This window comes from Crinia signifera, chromosome 1 (assembly GCF_055691185.1).
Source record: "Crinia signifera chromosome 1, ASM5569118v1, whole genome shotgun sequence".
NCBI lineage: Eukaryota > Metazoa > Chordata > Amphibia > Anura > Myobatrachidae > Crinia > Crinia signifera.
In genome coordinates, this window is record NC_139217.1 from 201,888,560 (window position 1) to 201,913,330 (window position 24,771).

Consider the following 24,771-nt stretch of genomic DNA (forward strand, 5'->3'; position numbering starts at 1 on the left):
TGGTGGTACCCGGTTTAGTATGCTTCTGGATGCCATACATCAGGATGTTGGCATCACGGCTGGCCACTGGTGTTATGAAACATTCACCTGTCTCACGGGATATGCCACCAAAGAGCCACTGCTGATGTAGGATGCGTCCAACATGATTCTTGCGCTGGACAAATAGACTTTCGTCCACCTCTACAACTTTGCCGGATTCGCCAATCCGTCGTTGGTGCTGGGACATCAAATCATGGGTGCAGGCCTCACGCATCAAATTGTTATACAAAATGGTGGTTTTGTTTGATAACTTAAGGTGTCGCTCACAAAATGAAATACTTGTAAACTCCTCTGCCCACAAAAAAATAAAACGCAGAAGGGTCAGAAACGTGATGCGACAGCCGTGAAATGTGTCACACGGAGACTGACCTTCTCTCTGCATGTTTTAATGTGGCAGCGCCACATACACTCCCTTTATGCTCAACGAATTGAGTGGCCATTGAGACAGGTTTGCGTCTGTGGCAGCAAGTGGTGTTCTTGAAAAAATACCACCGACTCCTCCTCCGTAGGTCACAATCGCTTCACCTCTAACTGACTACGCTGACTGCGTAAGTGTTCTGACTGAGTACGCTGAGTGCGTAAAGGTCCGCTAGCTCCGCTTCGAAGCAACAGAATACAGTCACAATCGCATCACCTGACTGACTACGCTGACCCGCTAGAGGGACACTACGCTGACTACCTAACTAGACAGTGCAACTACGCTGACACTATGGGCGCCGTGCTAATACACAAGTATCTGCCGCCGTGCTGAAGGGACACTGCGCTGACTACGCTGAATAGGACAGTACGTAAACTACTTAACGGGCGCCGTGATAACACACAAGTACCGTTTTTTCTTGTGCCATTTCCACTAGGACAGTCTGGGGAACAGTTTGCGACTCAGATTTTGAGTGGTACAGTGTCTTCAAATGGTCTAATGCAGTAGTTTTCAATCTCTGTCCTCAGGACCCCCCAACAGTTCATGTTTTCCAGGTCACCAGGTGCACTCATTATTCACTGAGACATTTCAAAAGATCCACAGGTGGGGCTAATTACTTCACTTGGGATTTTTTGTGGAGACCTGGAAAACGTGAAGTGTTGGGGGGGTCCTGAAGACGGAGGTTGAGAACCACTGGTCTAATTGATACTCTGACTTGGGTGCGGATGCTGGCCCAGGGCAGTGCCAGAGCTGTCTGAACAATTTGCTTCTTACCAGCATGTGGGGGCATTCACACTTAATGGTCTGGTACTTCTACTGCCCTTATACTGTTGTGACCTTCAGAAGGGCCATTTTCAGAGGTTGCTCTGATGGTCAATCCAATTTTCAAGTCTTAATTCACCTGTTTCAGTCTGTTGATTCACCATCAAAATTTGGTATGGCTGAAGCTTCAGTGATGGATGTGAGGAGTCTGAGCAGGTCACGCGCAGTTTTATTTTTTTATAAAAATTACTCAAAAAGCTATCTTTGCTCTCTGCCTATGTTTGAGCTTGGTTAAACTAAACTAAACTAATGTCAGGTGAGGTATGGGTGTGGGGGGTTAAGCCATGCTCAAATCATTAAGGGGTCCATTTTATTATGGATCACGTATTCAGTGCGATGGTGGGATTTTACCAGCCATGATTGCATTACAATACACAATCCCAGCAGGGGCATGCATAGATGGGAACCCTTAGGGACAGGGTCTCAAAAAGGGGGCTGAGGGGAGCCAGACGCTCTGCAGAACAGCAACTTCCAGGGAGGGTTCCAAATGTTGAATGATAAATGAGCTAGGCTCCATGCATCACCACCAGTGTGGTGCCGTTGCCAGTATTTCCGCTCCATTGCACCCAGTGAGACTGGACTAGATTACAATTTACACATGTCTCACCCCTAAAAAACTGGAAGTTACTGAGAAATTCAATTTCAAATCAAATTCTTAGAGCCCTCTAAGCAGAAACTTTATTGTTTGTTTTGGTTGGTGGTTAATCGCATGCACAATCTGACATACTTTCCTGGCATAGTTTAGCATCATACAGTACAGACAGGGCATGATTAAAGGTACCAGGTGCCTTAGGCTCATACACATGTAGCATCCCTTGTAATGCGGTTAAACATGTGTGTGGGTGCTCAGGGACTCGCCAGTCATCCTGCCCATGTGCATGCTGCCCAGCTAGCACCGAAGCACTGTGTACATAAAGTATTGGCTTCATCAGCAAGTTACATTGGCGCAGTCACCTTAAGAATCTTACCCCTCACAGTACATCTGACAGGTAATAGCTATAAGAAGCATTAAATAAGTAAGCCCCCCAAAGTCCTGGTGTCCTAGGCTGCAACCTTAATAGCCTAATGGTTAATTAGGCTATGAGTATAGAACTGAAATATTGTTCCAAAATTTTATAAAACTTACCTGGTTTTAAAATCCATGGACAATATGAACTCCCTGGAAAGGACCTGAAACAATCTCTCCGCACCTAACTTTTGAGATTTGAGAGCTCTCTCCCTCATTCAATACATTGTATGCAAAAGGACGGCATACAATGTATTATATCTGATCCTGCCGCATGCAATACCTTGCCCTAGTGGATGGGGGCCTTAAGTCACATTCAACACTGCTCAGCACATGCTCATGGCAGTAAAGAAAAGGGATTGTGGTAGGGTCCGTAGGATTAGTGATGGGCATGCAGGGCCGGTGCAAGGTATCTAGGCGCCCTAGGCAAACATACAGGATACCCCCTCCCCCCCCAGCTTCTCACAATTGACTTTTTTTTTTACATTTCAGAACGCTCCCCGCAGATCCTGCAGCGCTTGCCACCGCGGGGTCTGCCGCACTGGAGGTACAGTGCAGCGGGCACACATAGAAATGTATTGACAGTCAGTGATTGGCTAAGAGCTCTCTCACTGGCTGTCCATTCATTTCTATGTGCAGGGAGCATGATGCCACACATTTATACTGGGCAGCCAGTGGGCACACAGCTAGTCCCCACCCACCAGCAGCTGCCTACAGACTGATTATATATTATAAATTAAGTACAGGCAGAGTAGCTGGAGATTTACTGTGTGACTCAGTCAGTGACTGTGACCTAGTGTGTCCAGTGCACCGGGGGGGGGGGGGCAGTGGATTGCGGCCAGGCTGACTAGCTTGGGGGGCTGGGGCGGCCACCGCCCGCTGCTGAAGATTTTGACGCTTGCTGCTGAGGACAGCCAGGGAGGCAGCCAGGGATGAGCATGACTGACTGCTGTCAGGCGGCAGCAAGTTACACGGGCGGGCTCCGGCCGGGGGGAAATATCTCACCAAATAGCTGCTGGCTGTAAGTGTAAGTTGTTGCTGTTGGAAGATGATGATCGCTGCAGCTTCCAGTCCAAGTTCCTCCTGCTGCTCTCCTCTGCGGTAGCTTCCTGCTGCTGCTGGCCGGCTGCAGCTCACTACCGACCTCCAGTGGGCCTAGTGGTGGCGCCGGCCCTGTGGGCATGTCACTTTGACATGTGACCACACCACTTTCCTGTGTGTGTGAAGCATGCACTATTGCTCTTCCCCAGCCGTCACAAATGCTGGGAGGCATGAAAGTCCCACATGAAGGCATTCACGACACATTCACAGAATATAATTAATGTTTCAGTTTTTTCCTTTTTTTTTTTTTCTACCCGTGATGAGTTTCCAGATGCATGACATATTTTTCAGTAATAATGTTACAATCACTTATAGCAACAGAAAGACACCCACATAGCAACAGATTGGGTTTCTATAGCAATGTCATGGCAACTGTGTGTCTTCCTTATATTTACTATAGTGTCTTCACATAGTAGATCCACAGATGGAGGTTATATTTTTAGCAACAATGTTCGTTTGCAGCCACAATTTTAATCTGGATTGCATAATTTAATTTGTATAATACAATAATTTGTTTTAAATTGTTTTTTATGTCCTCTTACAGGAACTTTTTACACAATGATTAATCATTAAAATATGAAGTGTACTATGGCCCTTATTCTGATCGGTGCGGATATTCCCGCTTGCGTACGGGCCGCCGATGTTTATCGTCTGCGCATGTGCAGAGGTCACTCTGCGCATGTGCAGGCGATTTCGCCGCATGGATGCTTTATACGCCGCACAGGGGGCGTAGAGGGGCGTGAGGGGCTACTTAGCCTCATTACCCTATGCATACGCCCCGCGTTTCATGGGCGTTCCCATGCAAACGTGGGGCGTATGCATGGTAATGAGGCCGTGACGCGTGGGTACGGGGCAGGCATCTGACATCGCCGGATGTCAGCTGCCCGCCCCCATACAAGATTTCACACGGACAAGTGTCCGTGTGGTCTTGTGTTGCGGGACCTGGTGGAGCGTGCGGCCCTGCATTCGATGTTCAGCGACCATCGAATGCAGGGGCTGCTCCCACCATGGAGGAGGCGTATCCCCGTCCACATTCATGCGGACCGCCACATATCCGCATACGGACGGAGGTGGCGATCCGTATGGAAGGCGGGGATTCGCCAAGACGGACATCACCGCATATTTCTGATCGGGCCGCACCGATCAGAATAAGGGCCTATATTCTAATTCATTTTATTATTAAGATAATACAGATCCAGAAAAGGATTGATGTCTAAATTTGCATACAATTATATATGCAGAATAGTTTATTCTTATAAAGTGGTGATTTCACTTTTGTTTCATTATTACACCTTGGTGTTTAAAGGTCTCAAACAACTTTAACAAAGCCTAGTAAAGCATATAGTGGAAAAAAATGAATAGAACATATTTCTGATTTAAAACTTAAATCCCCAGCATTTTATACTGCTGCTATGTGCAATGCCTACATATACTCTAGGCAGGCCCTGCGACAAAGGGACAGCCTCCTCAGGCCCTAACGAAGCCCCAAACACAGCTGCTCAGACCCCACGCTGCCGCCCAGACACTCATACCTCCCAACTGTCCCGCTAAACGCGGGAACGTCCCGGTTTTTGGGGATGTTCCCGCGTCCCTCCCGCGGCCTTTAGTGTCCCGCCGCGGGAGGGGCAGTTGGGAGTTCCCCCAATCTGAGAGAATAGATGGACAGAATGCGCATGTGCACAGCGTCTATTCAGCGGAGCAGTGGTCGAAAACTGGGGGGGGGGGGTAATTTGCGTGAGCCACGCCCTTATTTGCATACAACATGCCCCCTTTTCGGGCGAAGCCTCGCGAGTGTCCCTATTCTTCAAATGGAAAAGTTTCGAGGTATGGCTCCACTAGTGCACACAGGGGCTTTTATGGATGTACATAGATTTAAAAATGAACCTTTATTACAATAGATGTAAAAGAAAATGTATATCTCATGGGCAACTGTGACATAAAAGAATAGAAGTGATAAGGTTAGAAAAGTGTTTTAAAATCACACTGCACTGTGTGGATAGATTAAGGTAATGGGGTATTAGTGGATTGAATATAATGCTCCTTGGACTGCAGTACTTCATTTAGTTCTAACAATTTAGTTAGCTACATTAAACTCTACGCTGCAGAGCATGAAAGCCGAACTTAAGGTCTGATTCAGACCTGTTCACTAGACTGCGTATGTTCACAGCTTAGCGAACAGGTAAACGCCGCCCTGCCGAACACCCACCCCCCTGCTGCGCAAATTTCCACATTTGCATGTTAGTGGATGTGTACATTTACATAACCACTTGCATGCAGCCGTACTGGCGAAAAATCATTATATAGTCGCTCACCAATGCTTTTTTTTTTTTTCTCGTTTACAGATAAAAGTCAATCTAGACTGACTGTTATCTTGGCCGAAGATGGCTGAATTCGGGGCAGGTGCTGACGTCATGTGATGTCAGCCACCTACCCCAAGCAGGCATCGCCCTCCTGCGCTCGCAGGAGAACGATCAGCATTTCTACGGGGGTTCTCCTACTTCTGGAGCAACTGAGGACTGGAGAGGCTAATAGGGAATGAAAGCAAAAGAACTAAGGAAGCTCTCTCCATGCACAAATAGGCCCTTGGTGAGGGCACCTGTCCCCTACCCCTCCCTAGGTCACCAGGAATCGCACACTAGGCCAGTGAGTGCATTTAGACTGTCACATATTAGTCTGGCACTAGGCCTGTGGGCTCAGTCATTAGGAGGTGGGCTCCTGCAGATCTTCCTAGGTGCATACCTCCCAACTTTTTCATGTTGAGAAGAGGGACAGAGGGAAGAGCATCCGAAAAGGGGGATGTGGCCTATGTATATTAGGGCACTGTATATGCAAATGAGGGTCACGCCCCCATTTTCATCCACTGTGCCGCTGAATAGACGCTGTGCGCATCTATTCTGTCATACTGGGGGACTCCCAACTGAGCAAAATGCTGTGGTCACAAAAGACTGCTGTAGCTGCGGTCAGTGGCCTGGGTGCAAGTGGGGTGACTGGTCAGTTCCACAGGCATGTCGGTCATCCAGCCAGAATCTGATCGGCAGGGCCGGTGCAAGGTTTATAGACACCCTAGGCAAAGCTACGCAATACCACCCCTGCTCCCCCAAATACCCTCTTCCCACCTTATGAGCAAAAAAAAAAAAAAAAAAATTAAAACTAATACTGTTTGCAGGACCACCATGTAATAATAAGAGCATGTATAAAAAAAACTGCTAATAAATAATACAGCTGTCAGGCTATTGGAAGAGAAGAGATACTATGCAGCAGGCCTGCTCCTCTTTTTATGTCCTCCAGCCTGACCCCCCCCCCCCCACCTTCACTGTATATATGTGTGTATATATATATATATATATATATATATATATATATATATACATACTCTCTCATATATACATAAACTGCCTGTTTCAGATACTGTAGTGTATACATAGAGTGTATGTAATGTCATCTGTCTACTAAGTACTGTATTCCTGTGATTTCCTTGTGGGGGGTAAAATGAGCAAATGTTTTATAAGAAAGGAAGGAAGTTATTTTCCCTTTTTAAATGGAAGTGTATAACACCCGCAGTGCCTTGCTTCTTAATAATTCAGAGCTTTTCCTATAAACAGTTCATGAAAACAAGATTATTTATAAACAATAGATCATGTCATTACCAAATGGTATAGTTTAAAATAGGAATTTTAGTTGTCAACAAAATGCCACAATTTGATATTTTGGGTGACCTTTGTTCTCCCTCTAAGGGTATGAAAGCAGATGGTACTGGAGGTATTGTACCTTTTTAATAGGTTATATAAAGTATATTGAAAACTAGTTTGTGCCTTTAGCAAGGCGTACGCAAATTTGATATCTATTCAATCCCAATTTGCAGTCCTGTCCTGTGGCATCAAATTCAAATAGAAAAATAGACTGTGTAGGCAAGACTGTATAGTACAGATCTGTGCTATATAGTCCACATCAAATTAGTTTTGTTTGCAGTTCGATTAGATCCCAATTGAATCGGGATTAAAATTTGCACCATTTTACATAATTTCACCCAATCCTATTGAGTCCTAAGAAAACCACAAGGAAAGCAGCTTTGCAGAATTGGTACAGAGGTGTTTCCTGTTCAAGGACAAACTTTTAACCTTGATTGTTCAGAAATAAATAAGAAAACCATAGGAAGGCTTTCGGTACCACAGACTATACCATCACAGTCATAGGCGAATCTAGGGGGTGGTCCGGGGGTGCACAGGACCACCCATTACTCAATTTTGTAGCTGAGGGATGGGGCATTCCAACGAGCCCACAGCCCCCTGGGAACCGCAGATACGGACAGGCAAAGCTGGAACATTTTCCCTATAGGATAACATGGAACCCGCTAATTACGACCCCCACCCAGTTCAACCGCTGCCAGTTCCCCCTTCGGCATCACTGAAGCTCGAGGTTGATCTCAGTCGAACCCAAATCGCTGGGCTTTCAATCTGATACCAGGCTGGATCCATATGGGTTAATTGGTTCCAGGGATATTGAGGTTAAACCGTTTTTTTTTTTTTTTCATTTCTTAAATGTAATTTAATGACTGTTTATGTTCTTTGAGGGCAGATTTCTCTGGAACCAAACAGCCCAGTTTCACGGGACCAAAATCATTCGAAGCCAACTCAAAAGTTCTTCAATATGATACTGGTCTCATGTAAATGGGTCAGTTGGTTCCGAAGATATAGCTGGTTGGTTAAAGGGGTGTAGGGAGAGGGGAGTGGTTGTCTCTCCCCCTCACACCAGAAAATAAGGGGTCAGCCTGGGAATGTCCCTGCATGATCCTGGGACCATATTCCCGGGTAAATCCCTGCATTTTCTGTTGTGAAAGGGGTATTATTTAATCATGTGGTGCCGGCGCCCGGCGTGCTCCCCCGACGTCATGCACAACAACAGCGCGCACAATATTTCAAATGTCCACTCGGCTAGAGGGGACACCAGGAGGGGAGTGGGAGTGTGCTCTGCCCTGCGCTCTGCTTCTCTCCCCATAGAAGCAGCTGCACAGCTCTCCATCTCTCCCTGCAGCAGCAGCGAAGGATCATATAAAAATTTACAGTAATTGGCACTTTTGGGGGCATCGCTTAAGGGACAAGTGGCGGTATGTAGGGGCATTACGCATAATGTGTGGCTTAATGTGTAAGGGACATTACGGTGTGCAGCATCATGTGTAAGCGGCATTATGTGTGCAGCATCATGTGTAAGGCACATTATGTGTGCAGCATCATGGTGCGCGGCATCATGTGTAATGGGTACTATGGTGTGCGGCATCATGTGTAATGGGTACTATGGTGTGCGGCATCATGTGTAATCGGTACTATGGTGTGTGGCGTCATGTGTAATGGGTACTATGGTGCCATAAAGCAAGAACCCCCTAGCAATGAGCACGTAGGTAAGCAGCACTTATGTGGCAAATATGTAATGGGCATTACGGTTTGTTATATAGTATGTAATGGGCATCATGATGTGTGGCACAATGTGTAATGGGCATTATGGTGTGTGGCCTTATGTGTAATTGGCATGTGGCTTTATGTGTAATGGGTATTACGGAGTTTGCTAAAATGTGTAATGGGCATTACTGTGTATGGTCTAAAGTGTAATACCACACCCCTTTTTGTAAAGCCACGCCTCCTTCCCATGAGGCCACGCCCCCTTTTTGTTGCGCGGCTCTGCCGCGCAAAGGTCTCCCTGCTATTATGTCTAGGTCTGGGACCAACCATTACCATAATTCTAGATTCGCCTATGATCACAGTCACTTTATAACTTATGTTGTGTGACAAGGATCACATTCATGGGGACTCAGAGGAAGAATTTGATGTTTATTTTGAACAGCAGGTCACAGACTACGAGATTAATTCCATATGCAAGTGTAGTTACAGGCAGCAGCATACAGGTAAACCCAGCATGAAAAGACTCTTGCAAATGATCCACTTGGACAATTAATCCACCACCAAGAGCAAGAGCACTCTGCCCTGGAAAAACTTATATCATGCAATCACTGTTGATTACACACCTGGCTTCTGCTACTGCTCCAAAACTTGGTCTGGATCCTCCACAATACTCTCATGGGGAATTATGCTGTCTCTGACACAGTAGATCTTTTGAGAGAAGTGGCATAATTATAAATCTTGCTTCCCCAGCCAAAAAAGTTTGCTTGCTTGTGAAGGCATAATTGTGACAGGAGCCCCCTGTGAGTGCGGTCGGTATCACCACGTACCTGGATCTGGTAATGGCAGGGAATTCGGGTTTCTTCGCGGCCTTTGTTAGTCAGTGATAGACACTGGAGGCAAGAGATGGGACACCCCGGAAAAGACCCACAAAGAAATGATGGCAACCAAGATTAGCAGCAATAAGTATTTATTAATAAAAGTCATAGTGCGGTACCTGCGATACCTTTCAAGTAACTGTGCAAACATCAAATGAAAAGAAAGACATTTAAATTTTCATATCTGAATCTAGTGAACAAATGAACACCTCAGCAAAGTCAAAAGCCAGTCTGCGATGCTCATTTATGATTTTCTTAGCAAAGACAGTAGCATTCACCAGTAGTATACGCAATGACATAACATAATGACTTCAGAAAGATATTACCATAGGACGTAATTAAAAAAAGACACTCTGAGAAAAATGATGTCAAGAAAAATAGGACTAGCACTTAGCCACACTACTGTAATTAAACCCTGACACCTCTAAATGTCTGCCAGGTGGCGCTATACCTTACACAAGTGTATGTTAACACTGTAGTCCCAGCTACAATACACAGTCACTGAGTTCAAGCAAAGGTCCCCCGAAGATAAATCCTCAGGGGGAAGAGTGGGCCCTGCCTTAGTGTGCACACTACTATGAATCTGGCCAGAACAAATTAACAGTCCCCTTTTTAAAGAGGTACAGGCAAGTCCCCGTTATATAGGTTAACTCCTTGCTGGGAATGCAATAGTCTTCCAAGGTGACTTAAACTGAACAACAACCTCTGAGGAGGGACAAGGGAGCTCCCGTTACCGGGGGCAGCTCCTTGTAATAAATGCGCCAGACTGACAGTAAGGAAGTCTTGCTCTACAATGAACCCTGCGATGGGGTCAAGGATCCTGCTGGTACTCTATAGAAACAATGAGATCCCTCAATGGCCTCTCTTTGACTAGGTGTGTGAAGCCCCTTATGCCTTGGGGTCTGTGAGGCTGCGACTAAGGGCGAAAGGCCCGCTTCAATAAATGGCTGGTGCTGAGGTAGTGATAGGGCAGTCTCTGCTTAACAAGGGGGTGAGGCGGAACAGCCTGCTCCCTGTCCCGTTCCCTGGGTATAGCACACTGTCCTGCATAAGGGCTGGGTAATGGAACAGGTGGGCCGGTGGCCTAATGAGGTGCCCTGGGAGGCCTTAGGCTACTTTGTGTGGGGTTGAACCCTGGGTACCTGCTGCGTCTGCTACAGATGCCGACTCCGGACGGTAACGATTCTCCCAACTCTCGCATAGCTACTGGATCCTGCTGTGACACTTCTCTGCGCCCGGGTCCCGTCCTGCGGCTCTGCTGCCTATGGCCGCCTCCTAGATCGGTGTGCGGTCAGCGTCTCCTTCTCCTCTCTGCTCAGCTACGCTGCCCGACTCTCTCCACCCGCTGTCAATCACCAGCCCGGACTTCGCGATGGTGGTCGCTCTTCTCCCTGCTGTCTCTGGCTGCACGCTGCTCCTCTCCAGATGCCCGCTGTGCACAGCTCTGCAAAAACAGGTTAGCCGCGCTCCTCTTCTTCCTCTCAGCACGCTTCCTCCTTCACCCTGCTCAGCTCTGCCATCCCCTTCACCTCTGACCTCCTCTTCTCCGCGCTCTGTAGCCGGCCAATCAGGAGCAAGACATGCTCCTTGCATGTGAAAGAGAGCTGGGGCGCTTGCTGGCCTGGTTAACCCCCTCAGTACTGGACAGTAGGAACAGAGTCCCACCAGCAGCATTGGCCACCATTGCTGAGCTCCATTTGGGGTGCAGGGGTAGTTCAGGGGCACCACTGCAGTGGGGTGCCACGTAATTACCCCCATTTCCAGCAAATTATATATCTCCTCCTAGTGCTACTGCTTCATGCAGAGTAGGCATAGTCTGCAATGTCATGAAAATCTTGAATACCTCTAGCTGCTGATTGTAGAGGTTGGTATAAAACGACACCTTAAGTAACATCAATTATTCTAATTACCACTGTTTGAATACAAATAATTTAATTGCATAGCTGTCTACTTTTCAAATCTCCTATCAGAGATAATTCATGTAGTGACTTTGTCAAGGGGGGCATGCTCCGCTCCTTTCAGCATGTCTAGTGCCAGTCAGCGATGCTTTCAGCATCCCAAAGTTGAACCTATAAACTCCAGCAGTGGCAAGGACAGCAAAGATACAGCCAGAGCTCCACCATGCGTACTCCACATAGGCAAACGGTGGGGCTTCAGCGATGGCGGAAACAGAAGCTGGGCACACCCCATGTGGGTGCCTGGCGGGGGGGGGGGGGTAAGCTGGTTCCAGCAGAGATATAAATAAACCCAGTGCTGTACTTCCTGGTATATTCTGTGCTCCCTGCAGACCCCGCTGGCAATGGCTCGCCCAAGCCATTGAGAAGTCTGCAGCAATATTGTTTTACCACTGGTGTTTTTTTATGGCTATGTTCTTCAGATGAAATTATGAGGATTTGTTAGTGGCTGATAATTGAGATTAAACACATTTAGGGGTGTATTCAGTGTTGGTCGTTAGGTCCATTCTGTCTAAAACAGCATATTTTCCGCCTGAAAAAAAAGTCTAGATGAATTGGAGTATTCACTATAATTTTTTCTAGACAGTCTAAAGCATTTCACCTGTCAACTCTTTTCGTTTGCCTCGCCTGTCTAAATGTATCATTTAGACTTTTTGTTTCACTTTGTCTAAACTCAGTCATGTTAATCTGATTTAGTCTATTCAGTGTCTGATTGTCTAAATGGATTCTACAGTTTTCAGTCAGGCTTTAGACAAAGTGAACTAGACAATTTCTTCTGTCGGGACTGCTCTACAAAACCTTAAATATTATTTATTTGTGTCATTTTTGACATGAATCAATGTAATTTATTTGGTACTTATGAGTTATCCGGGCGTCCGATTTTTAAATCGGGTCGGATCGGGACATCGCATCGCATCGCATGCGACCATCGGATGCGATGCGATGCGATGACCCGATTTTTCCAGAGGAATCAATGTTAAAATGGACTGAGTCCATTTTAACATGGAATTCAATGGGAAAAAGGGGTCCTTTTCATACCCCTACTATCCAAGTGGGCATGGAGTTGGATATAAACCTGTGGCGAGCGTAGCGAGCCACCGAGCCCGAAGCGTGGCGAGCGTAGCGAGCCCCGCGAGGGGACACGGAATACCGTCCCCTCGCGGGGCTCGCTTCGCTCGCCACGCTTCGGGCTCGGTGGCTCGCTACGCTCGCCACAGGTTTATATCCAACTCCATGCCCACTTGGATAGTAGGGGTATGAAAAGGACCCCTTTTTCCCATTGAATTCCATGTTAAAATGGACTCAGTCCATTTTAACATTGATTCCTATGGAAAAATCGGGTCATCGCATCCGATGGTCGCATGCGATGCGATGCGATGCGATATCGCATCGCATCGCATCTGATTGTATGCCTTAACTTAAGGCATACAATCAAAAAATCGGCAGCCCGGATAACTCACAAGTACCATTTATTTTCATTTTGTTTGTAAATATATTTTGTATGTTTACTATTGCCCATATGAATATATTTTGATTTTTCTAATTTTTTTTTTTTTTACTCTACCCAGTCTGGCCAGAGGACAGCAGGTGGGCAATAGGAGAGTGCAGGTGGGCATTACATGGGCTGTAGGAGAGTGCAGGTGGGCAGTACATGGGCTGTAGGAGAGTGCAGGTGGGCAGTCAGAGGTTGCAGGTGGGATGTAGGAGAGTGCAAGTGGGCAGCAGGGGGAAACAAAGGGTACAGAAAATAAAGTCTTGTTGGCCTAAAAAAGTAGAAAATGACCTGCCTGTTTAACGCGTCCCGATGACATCACATCACTGAATGGTGACGTTCAGCCAACCACAGTGGGATGTGGGGTGGACAGTGGAAGCGGTGGGGCACGGGAACGCCCAACGTTTCATGGGCATTCCCATGCTAATGCTGGGGGTTCCCATGCAAATGGCAGCTTGACGCGGGTGCCGGGGACAGGCGTCTGACGTCACATGACATGACATCAGCCGCCCTGTCTTTGGCAGAATGACCGCAAATATAAGTCAGTCTACACTGACATATTTGCATGAACTGCAAAAATCATTCCATGGTCGCCGACCATGAAATGATTTTTTCTACCAGCAGAACATGGTTGCCAGGGGAAAGGACCGCGCGGGAAGGGGGGGGGGGGATTCGGCGGGACATCGGGGAGTGTCCTCTGGGACACGGTAAGCTGTGAGCTTTGCAACTTACAGAGTCAACCAGAATGAGGGCCAAAGTGTGTAAATCATGGATATGGTAATTGTATATTAGGTTGACAATGTCTAGGTCAATCCAAAAAGGTCGACGTAATTAAAGTTGACACAGGAACAAAGTTTCAGGGGGATGCAGTCCATAGGCCAACAGTAAATAGGTCGACCACTTTTGGTCAACAGTCAAAATGTCAATGCATGAAGATGGTTGACATGCATTAGGTTGACACAAACAATATGTCGACACAAGCAATATATCAACATGAAAAAGGTATCGTGACCGAAGCATGGCAAGCGGACATGGTACACTTATATGGTGTCCATGTTGACTTTTGCCAACATAAACACGATAAAAATGCATGTTGACCTGTTTACATGTCGACAATTTTTACAAGTCGACCGAATGTATGTAAACCTTTTGACTCTAAACTAATCACGGTCGACCTATTATGGGACATTTAATAAGGCAAATATCCATAACAAAATTGTATTTGTATTAGAAAATAAGAATTTTTTAGACATACTCGTATTTTTTCAATACAGCCGGTAATTATCGTCAATTAGCGGTATCCAGCCGCTAATTAATGGTAAAATACGCATGGAAAATACACTTCATTTTCCAGGCGTATTTGTCAGAAGCCTGCACGGATTAGCCAGATCCGCGCAGGCTTCAGTGTAAAAAATATAGAAAAATAAATAATTTATAAAAACAGCGTGGGATCCCCTACACGGCCGTAACCAGCCCCAGACTCACAGAGCCGGTCCTGGTTTTAAAAATAGGGAAAAAAAAAACAAATAAGGTTCCTCTTATATTTTTAAAACCAGCACCAGGCCCAAGGGCCCGTCCTGGATCCCAAAATACAGGGGGACAAAATTAATAGGTGTCCCCCGTATTTGAAGAACCAGCACCAGGCCCAACCAGCCAGCATTGTAATGTCACAGCCGGGGGACACTTATTATATAAGGTCCCATGGCCAAAACATTATCCCCCCTGACTGATCAGCCTGGGCAGGGGTCCTGGGGGAGTGGGGACCACCCCAAGGAAGGGGTCCCCCCCCTCCAGAATTTACCTGCCCAGGCTGAAGACTGGGGCTGTCCCCGGTACCCCTGGGCGGTGGGTACCAGGCTGATAAATGGTGTAGAAATAGAAGAAACTATTGTATATTGCTGTGGAACTATAAGTCCCAGCAAGCCTCCCCCGCATGCAGGTACTTGGAGAACCACATCAATACAAATAGTAAAATAAACACACACTGACACCAGAATAATAAAACTTTAATACACACGGAGCTCACACATACTGATACTTACCTATGTTGATCATCCGCCGGGGGGGGGGGGGGGGAGCAGGGCAGGGTGAATGTGGGAGGCAGGTGAACAGCATATAGATGCAGGTGGGCAGCAGGGGGTGAAGGTGGGAGGCAGGTGGGCAGCATATAGATGCAGGTGGGCAGCAGGGGGGTGAAGTTAGGCAGCAGGGGGGTGAAGGAGGGGGCAGCGGGAGGGGAGGTGAAGGTGGGCAGCAGGGGGGAGTGAAGGTGGGCAGCAGGGGGGTGAAGGTGGGAGGCAGGTGGGCAGCATATAGATGCAGGTGGGCAGCAGGGGGGGTGAAGGAGGGTAGCGGGAGGGGGTGAAGGAGGGCAGCAGGGGGGGTGAAGGTGGGCAGCAGGGGGGGTGAAGGAGGGCAGCTGGAGGGGGGTGAAGGTGGGCAGCAGAGGGGTGGTGAAGGAGGGCAGCAGGGGGGGTGAAGGTGGGCAACATATAGATGCAGGTGGGCAGCAGGGGGGGTGAAGGAGTGCAGCGGGAGGGGGGGTGAAGGTGGGCAGCAGAGGGGGGTGAAGGTGGGAGGCAGGTGGGCAGCATATAGAGGCAGGTGGGCAGCAGGGGGGTGAAGGTGGCAGGCAGGTGGGCAGCATATAGATGCAGGTGGGCAGCAGGGGGGGTGAAGGAGGGTAGCGGGAGGGGGTGAAGGTGGGCAGCAGGGGTGGTGAAGGAGGGTAGCGGGAGGGGGTGAAGGTGGGCCGCAGGGGGGGTGAAGGTGGGCAGCAGGGGGGTGAAGGTGGGCAACATATAGATGCAGGTGGGCAACATATAGATGCAGGTAGGCAGCAGGGGGGGTGAAGGAGGGCAGCGGGAGGGGGGGTGAAGGTGGGAAGCAGGGGGGTGGTGAAGAAGGGCAGCAGGGGGGGTGAAGGTGGGCAACATATAGATGCAGGTGGACAGCAGGGGGGTGAAGGTGGGCAGCATGGGGGATGAAGGAGGGCAGCGGGGGGTGAAGGTGGGCAGCAGGGGGGTGAAGGAGGGCACTGGGGGGTGAAGGTGGGCAGCAGGGGGGTGAAGGTGGGTAGCAGGGGGAGTGAAGGTGGGCAGTGAGGTGGGAGTGCAGGTGGGCAGCATGGGGGAGGCAGGTGGGCAGCATATAGAGTGCAGCAGGGGCCAGGCAGGGATGCAGGCAGAGATGGCATAAATAATTGCTGGCGGGGTGGATGCGCTCCGCTCACATCCCCCGGCGGCCGGGCAGCGGACGGACATGGGAGCACCGCAGGACAGCTCCAGGGGGACTCAAAGGTTGCTGGCTGGCGGGGTGGACGGCGCCCTGAAAGAACCCCCCCGGCGACCGGGCAGCGGGTGGGGGCAGGCGGCTGGGCAGCGGGCGGGCGGGCGGACATGGGAGCACCGCAGGGTGGCTCCAGGGGGACTCCATGGTGGCTGGCGTGGTGGACGGCGCCATGAAAGAACCCCCCCGGCGACCGGGCAGCGGGCGGACATGGGAGCACCGCAGGATGGCTCCAGGGGGACTCCATGGTGGCTGGCAGGGTGGACGGCGCCATGAAAGAACCCCCTCGGCGGCCGGGCGGACATGGGAGCACCCAGGACGGCTCCCGGGGGACAAGACAGCTGGCTGGATGATTGTATAACAATTAGTTTATTTATTGTGCCATGTGTTATCCGCGGGCGGACGGGGCAGGAGGCGTAGTGGGAGCCGGAGGTACACAGGGGACAGGTAGCCTTGCTGAGGGAGAGAAGGAAGGAGGACACAGACGCCAGCATGAAATGGGAGCGGGGGGTGTTCAGCTAACTCCCCTGCTCGTGGATAATAGCAGGGGAGTTAGAATAAAGCACTAAAAGTTTACTCACCCTGCAAAAGTACCTCTGCAGTGCAAAATGCTAATGGAGGCGGAGTGTGACTGCACTGGACTACAGGCAAATTGGACATCCCCCCTTTCGCCTAGAACAGGCGGAACTGGACGTCCTAACGACGGACACTGAATACACCCCTTAATGTTTTGTGGTTCTGAATCCCCAAGCCTAAAGCTGGCCATACAGCTACAGATTTAGGAGGTGATTCTGGTTGACAGGTAGTGCGGTAAAGTTTGCAGCGCTGGGTGTCTTTTTAAGACCGCCCGCGGTCCCCAGGGAAGTCCGCCCACCCCTTGCATGCCATAATCCCTGCAAAGCTGCAACCATTGAATGATGTGATGACTACACGCAAAACTAAGACACTCTCAGGTGTCTTAGTTTTGCGTGTGTCCTGTGGGAGGACAGGGCAGGCAGCTGACATCCAGCCCCTGGAACCCGCATCATTTGCATGAGAACGTTTCTTACATTAGAAGATCATTCAGCACACATACCAGGACTGTTTTGGTGCTATGTCTTCTCGTTACTCACAACTAGAATGGATCATAAATATCATAAGCTGACAGCAGGGCTTAAAGTGGTCCTGGAGAGTGGTAGAACGTATTTCCCTCTGCCACCTAATCCCCTCTCGGTTCATTCTTTGATAACAATCGTTACATTTGACTAAAAAGATCATGTGAAATATATTTTTTGAGCTATTGTCTTGAATATTTTGTGCGAAGTCAGGGCCGGCGCCACCACTAGGCAGCTCTAGGCATTTGCCTAGGGCGCCGGCACCTGGAGGGTGGCAGTTCGCCCCTCACCCCCAGCGAACTGTGTAAAAAAATTGCTGCCCCGGCGTCCCTGCAGTGCTGGGGCGGTCAGGGGTGTCCGTGCCGTAGGGGTACCTGCGGCGCCGTCATGTGTGTAAAGCTGGCTGCGGCCGGCGGGGTCCCTGTAGTGAATAGCAAATAACTAGCACTATGCGCGCGGCGGCGCGGGAAGCGCTAGTTATTTGCTATTCACTACAGGGACCTCGCCGGCCGCAGCCAGCTTTATACACATGACGGTGCCGCAGGTACCCCTACGGCACGGACACCCCTGACCGCCCCAGCACTGCAGGGACGCCGGGGCAGTAATTTTTTTACACAGGTACCACCCCCCCTCCCTCCCCCCGGCACCGGGGCGCCCCCACCCCGACTCGCCTGGGGCGCTCCGGTGCCTTGCACCGGCCCTGTGCGAAGTAAATGTTGTTTGTGTGGTACATGATATGCTTTTATTTTGATGCAAAGCTTGTCATGGAAACTGGCAACAAACGTTACATGAAAAGACCATTTTCATGGAATGACCCTCCCCCATTAGCCAGGGCCATATGTGGACTTAGAAGTTTGGCTGCCTCTAGGCACAACATTATTAGCCCCTCCCAATAAAAATAATACTTTTTTGTCTTTTTGCTCCCCCTCCATAGAATAGAATGTACCTCCTTATGGTATAGAGTATAATGTGCCTCCCCCTCCCCATAGTATAGAAAATTATGAGCCTCCATTAGTTAAAATTGGAACCCCCAGCAGCTGCCACCCCTAGACACATGCCTCATGTGCCTAGCAGAAATTCCAACACTGGCCAGGTCCAGGTTTTTCGCACCCACCTGAAAACTATAATACTTTTCTGTTAGAATTACTGTGCAGGACCAAGGCATTACAGGTGCCCTCCTTCACACACACCCTGGTTGACAGGCAGGTTTCTAGTTGAGTTGCAACCACTTTCTTAACAACCTTTTCTAGAAAAGGTTTTTTTAAAATTGGTCATAAAAAAAAATGTCTGTTTGCAAAGAGCATTGAACTATTTTTTTGCAAATACAGAGCCAATTATTTCCTACACATTATTACAGTAGAAGCTTGGTTGCAAGTTTGTTGGTGATCGTTGATTTGATATTATCCAATATGTTTGATTAGTTTAACTTCTCCTCTAATAGAGCCTTAAGAGATTAACAAATACTCCTAATGTTTTTCTAGTGAAAATTCATATACTGCTTATGCAGCTCATCAACCTGTTGTAGCTGAACTTGTCTTGCTGCTGAATATTGACCTGTTTGCACTTAGGTTTTGTATTACAATGTCATACCTCCCAACTTTGTAAACATTTGAAGTGGGACTCCTGCGGTGCTCACAAAATGAATGGGCGTGGCATCTGTTAAAAGGGGTGTGATCTCACAGGAATGCCGTGAACATGAGCTGCTCCCCTGTTTTCATCACTATGGGGTCATGCTCAGCATCTTTGAGCTGCTGGCCATGCCACCAATTCCTTTGTCTTCCGCAAATACACTGGGTGCATAGGCACAGCAACCATTCACTGTTGCTCTGCTAAGCAGACAAGGATACTCCCAACTGCCCCCCGGGACCCTGCTGCCAATGCCAAACAGGACTGTCCCATGAAAATCGGAACATTTTGGAGGTATGCATAATCATATTAACTCCGTTTTCCCTCCATGCACCAGACATGTCTGACTTCTTCTCTTTGCATATTGTTGTGTCTGACTTCTTTTTCATACTCTTATCATATTTTCACTAGTTTTTTATACAGCAGGGATGGTGTAATGGTTAGCATTACTGAGTCACAGCACTGAGGTCATGGGTTCTATTCCCACCATGACCATATCTATGCAGAGTTTGTATATTCTCTCCGTGCTTGCATATGTTTCCTCCGGGTACTCCTGTTTCCTCCCACAGTCCAAATATATACTGGTAGGCTAATTGGTTCCCAAGAAATTAACCCTAGAATGTCTGTGTGCGTGCACATGTGGTAGGGAATATACTGGCCAATCAGCTCCTATTTAAACCCAGCCTGTAACTTAACAGTCAGAAGCTGATTGGCCAGTGATAAAGTACCAGGCACTTTATCACTTCTCCTACCTTATCACTTCTTCATATATCTACACCATAGATTGTAAGCTCCACTGGGGCAGGGGACTGATGTACATGTTCAAATATTCTCTGTAAAGCGCTGCAGAATTGGTGTGCGCTATATAAGTAACTGATATTACATTTTTGCAGCACCCATAGTAAGTACATAGGGTCAGCAGCCCTTTAAGATAGTAGGTGGCTATTAAAAATCACTCATGCATTTCCCAAGCTATTGTAAACTGTGAGTTTCAGGTTCCTGCCACGTGTACACGCATTCATTGTTAGACACATGAAATTCGTTTTGCCATTATAACAAGGGACACCAATTTTGTGATTGTTTACCAGCTCTGTTTTTTGTAATCATTCTTCAGTGTCTTTATAAGAAAGCAACATTCAACCAGACGGACCGAGAAGCTAAGTATCTGTATGTGTGCGTGCCAAGCTGCTGACATATCAAGGAACAAACTGTATTTCTGTAGTTATGCCCCCTACGAGGAAAGGATTGTTTTTGTTATTTAATAATGTAACTGGTCAAAAATCTGCAAAATGGACTTTCAGTTGTTTGCGTTATCCCTTGCAGAGATAGCAATGCAATCCTGGTGTAATAGCCCACACTAAGAGCAGAATAGAAACACATTTCTCCATTGTAATTGGAAGTTACAAATGTTTATTCAGCTATATGACATCACACTGGAACCTCTTTATTGCCATAAAGTAACTTTTTATCCATTTATAGAATCTATTAAGTTTTTAATCTGATCTATTTTCTCATTTTTCCACAGCCATACTGTATTTCCTAGATCAAGCGTCACAATTCCATGATGAGTGATAAAGACGGTAATGCTGACAACCTGTTCCTAAAAGAGGACTCTGCTACTGGGGTAAAAGAAGACGGATGCGTGCACAGCTGGCAACATGCCATGCAGAAGAGAGCATCGCGCGCCGGGAAGCGAATGCCTAGAGTGACACTGGCAAGTGTCCGTGGATTTCTGTGTCGGAATGCCTTTGTTATACTCACCATCGCAGCTGTAGTGCTGGGTATGATATTTTGTGCTGTTGTATTTATGATTATTCACAATTGTACCAATGTGCTTTTGGTCATAATGGGACAGTTCTGAAAAGCTGTGTCTTCATGTCATCCAATGTCCGTTTATAAAATAACACTCAGTGGGCCTAATTCAGCATGGATCGTTAATTAAAGAATATACAATCCAATCACATGACTGCCGGTGTGCATGTTTGCATTGCGTATGTGCGACCGCAGTTTGCTAATAAATATCCATAGAGATAGCATTCTCATTGAAGTTATATTTTGATTGACAGGAAAGCCGTGTTTAGTGGAGGAAACATGCCGTTTTCTGGGTGTGTTGTGAAAAGATGTGAACCAGGTGTTTTATGGGTGGGTCTCTGATGTCAGCGATGATCACTTCCAGCCTGGTTCTGTAGTGATGAGGAGGGGGAATGCCTTGCCGCCCCAAGCAGGTGCCGCCCATAGGGGAAATCCGGCCCTGGTGGTGGGATACAACAGTTGGGCAATTTAAGCTATGTCTTTTTATATCCATTTGGTCAGAGTATTTGAATAAAAGTGTTTTACATTGGCAAGTTTGGTAGATTGGTACTATTCTCCTCTCTGGGAGAAACCAAATGTTGGCAACAGATATACGTATACAGATATAAATGCCGACTGCCTGTCACGCGAACAGTGCATCCAACTAGGTGAGCCGCTAAATGTGCCTGTGCTGGTGTCACATAGCACTGAAGATATTTTACATATTGAGATATTTGATGAGATGGTTTTAAATAAAACTTTACCCCTAATTGTCATTTTACAGAAGGCAGTCATTGAAAAATTACAGTAAAGGGCTGATAGGTTGCTACTGTGGGCCAGATGTACTAAGATTGAAAAGTGATAAAATGGAGAGTGTTAAACCACCAGCCAATCAGCTCCTACCTGGCATGCTACAGACTTTGTTTGAAAAATGACAGGAGCTGATTGGTTGGTGGTTTATCTCTCTCCATTTTATCACTTGTCAAGGCTTAGTACATCTCGTCCTTTATCTCTCCACTTTATCGCTCTCCAAACATTAAAGGATCTTCACTTGTGTCTTTAAAAGGAGTCTTGGGGCAGATATATTAAGCTCGGTGAAGTGATAAAGTGTCTGGTTTTTATCACCGGCCAATCAGCACCTAACTGTGAAGTTACAGGCTTGGTTTGAAAAATTACAGGTAGGAGCTGATTTGCCAGTGATAAAAACCAGACACTTTATCACTTCACCGAGCTTAATGAATCAACCCCTTTATATGGCAAGTTGCAAAATTTGGGTAATGCCCCGCCTCTCTTCACAACTTGGAACAATACAGGCCTGTATAGAGTAGGACAGCTGATGGACTCCAAAACTCACAAACCACTTACTTTTCTAGAAGCCTCCAAAGACTACCCTATAATAACTACTCTTAACTTGAATTTTATCAAAGCCCAATCGTACACAGACAAAATTTTTAAACTTATCCCGGAAAGGGATTGGAATAATGATCTCGACAATGTACTTTTAGCCCCCCCCCCCCCCCCCCCCCTTTGCCTAAAAAAGCGATCTCTACTTATTATAAATTTCTCAGAAAGACTATAGATTATTCATCACAACGATCAGGTCTCAACCAATGGCTAGAACACTTCCCCTCCTTGACAATGGACCCATTGTTAAAAACTTTACAGACTTCAATCACTATTTTCCCAATGGCCAAATTCGCGGAAATGTATTTAAACATTTTTCACCGATCATACATATCTCACTCACGAGGGTTTCAGATGCACATTTTAGACTCTCCCAAATGTCCCAAGTGCAACCACCCTCAAGCAGACCTATACCATTGCTTTTGGGCTTGCCCGTTGGTTAAGAGGTTCTGGGTAGAGGTCCAAGACTTTGCCAACGAAAATCTGGTAAATGTCACCCCACTCACCCCGGAGTGGGCCATATTTGGCATCCTCCCGGAGGAGACCAGAGCCCCCAGACCCATAAAAAAGTTTATGCTGGCAATCTCATCTGCTGCCCGCAAAACGATTCTCCAAGTATGGATCCAAAACTCCCCTCCAGTCTTGGCATTTTTCACATGGACTGGTTGGAGGCCTCCCTCCAAAAGGACTCGCGTACCAAACAGTTCTTTGCAACCTGGAACACCTATATGGAAACCTTACCCATGTCGACTAAACAAACTCTTCATCAGTGTTTTCAAAATACCCGCTGGTATGAAGAACAGATGTTACTCAATGACCCTCCGCTAGTCCTGGAATAACCGGCTCCCTTTTCTTGTTAAGATCATAATATTGTATGCTTGTTTCTTAGAGTGTGAAACCTATCACCACTATGTAACCCCATTACATATATTCTGACTTTTGTACTTGGCTTTGACTTAATAAAAAGTTGTTTAAAAAAAGTAGCAAAATCTGATGCTAAATGTCTTGTAAAACGGGATTTTATGATTTTCCAGGTATTGTACTAGCCTTTGCACTAAGGCCATATAAGATGACTTATCGTCAGATCAAATATTTTTCCTTCCCTGGTGAGCTGCTTATGAGGATGCTACAGATGCTTGTTATGCCGCTTATTGTGTCCAGTTTAGTTACCGGTAAGAGACTGTCTTGTATTTATTGTCCACCAATAAAGACCTGGATTAACAGGTCCTGTGATTGCATCTTAGAAACGTAAATGGCAGGCCGAGGTATTCCCTTGGAGGGATGGGACGGAGACAGTCAGGACCCCCCCCCCCCCCCCATTTCCTGGACATGGTGAGACCAAGGACTGTGTCATGTATGCAGTTATCTTGGCGTCACAAACTGCGGCGGCTCTTACCTTATTGGGGAGGGGGACTGCCTCTGGCCGAAGTGGGGGTGCGGCGATTCAGGCACCCCCTCCCCCTGTTGCCGCCGCTGCTGCTGCCCCCTCTTCGAACTGGCACATGCTCAGTACACACGTGTACCGCACATGCAGCCAATTTCTCTGGGCTGCCTGGGCAACAGCCCATAGAAGCAATCTTGGTCCCGGCGCTTGTACAATGTAAGTTACAGGCACCGGGACCAGCGCATGCGCAGAACCTATATGGGTACTGCGCATACGCATCTGCCATTTTTGCACGGCAGCCCGCACAAAGGCGTCCCGGAGGGAACACCTCCCAATGGGACTGCCTTTGTGACTGGCAGGTCAGACTTCCAATTGGAAGTCACTGCCAGTCATAGTGAAGCCAGAGCAGTCTCACAGACTGCATCTGGCTTCACTACAGTGGCAGAGTTTACCTGGGGGGGCTGCAGCCCATAGGTAAAAACCACCACTGGTCACAATGCTACTGCACGCCCTATGGAGACTTTTAGTCGTACATAAACATAACAACCGATGGTCACAATCCCGAACTGCAATCGCATCCCAATTTTAGAAATTATAAATACAGGAGGGAAGGTAGTATGCACCTTCTCTCCTGTATTTATAAGGTGGTATGCAGGAACTTAGGGCCTGATTCAGACCTGTTCGCTAGGCTGCATATGTTTGCAGCTTAGCAAACATGTAAACGCCGCCTGCCTCCTCATGAACACTCTCCTAAATTCTGACCATTTTCCAAATGTGATTCTATGTTACAAGTGGGACCAATGTTTACTAAATCTTTTTTTATTTTTCAAGAGTTTATCAATTATTTAGCTTGGTTCTCTTTGTGAATATGAGTAGAATCCCGCTCACACCACAGGCTGAACCTGGGTTATTGCCGGGGCTTCTCATCTGGCGGCACTTTAAGACCACATGCTTTCCATGAGCCTAATTTACATACAGTTTGAATGGTACCAGGTTCGGATGACCTGGGTTTACCCGTTCACACTGATATGTAACCCGAGTTGATTTGCCGGGTCACTAGACCAGGGTTTTTTTTTTCTTTCA

At 47.5% G+C, this 24,771-nt stretch overlaps 1 protein-coding gene across 2 annotated transcripts in view; it reads left to right on the top strand.

Moving 5' to 3' along the window:
• LOC146067386 (excitatory amino acid transporter 1-like) overlaps positions 1-24,771 on the top strand; it is a 67,919-nt gene that overhangs the window by 17,901 nt on the left and 25,247 nt on the right. Inside the window, exons 2-4 of one of the 2 annotated variants that reach the window (XM_083179179.1) lie at positions 20,224-20,276; positions 20,635-20,890; positions 23,339-23,476. In XM_083179179.1, the coding sequence (XP_083035305.1) occupies positions 20,671-20,890; positions 23,339-23,476 (358 nt within the window). In that variant the 5' untranslated portion in view covers positions 20,224-20,276; positions 20,635-20,670. The remainder of the gene's footprint in view (positions 1-20,223; positions 20,277-20,634; positions 20,891-23,338; positions 23,477-24,771) is intronic. The other variant, XM_083179178.1, reaches the window with a different exon arrangement.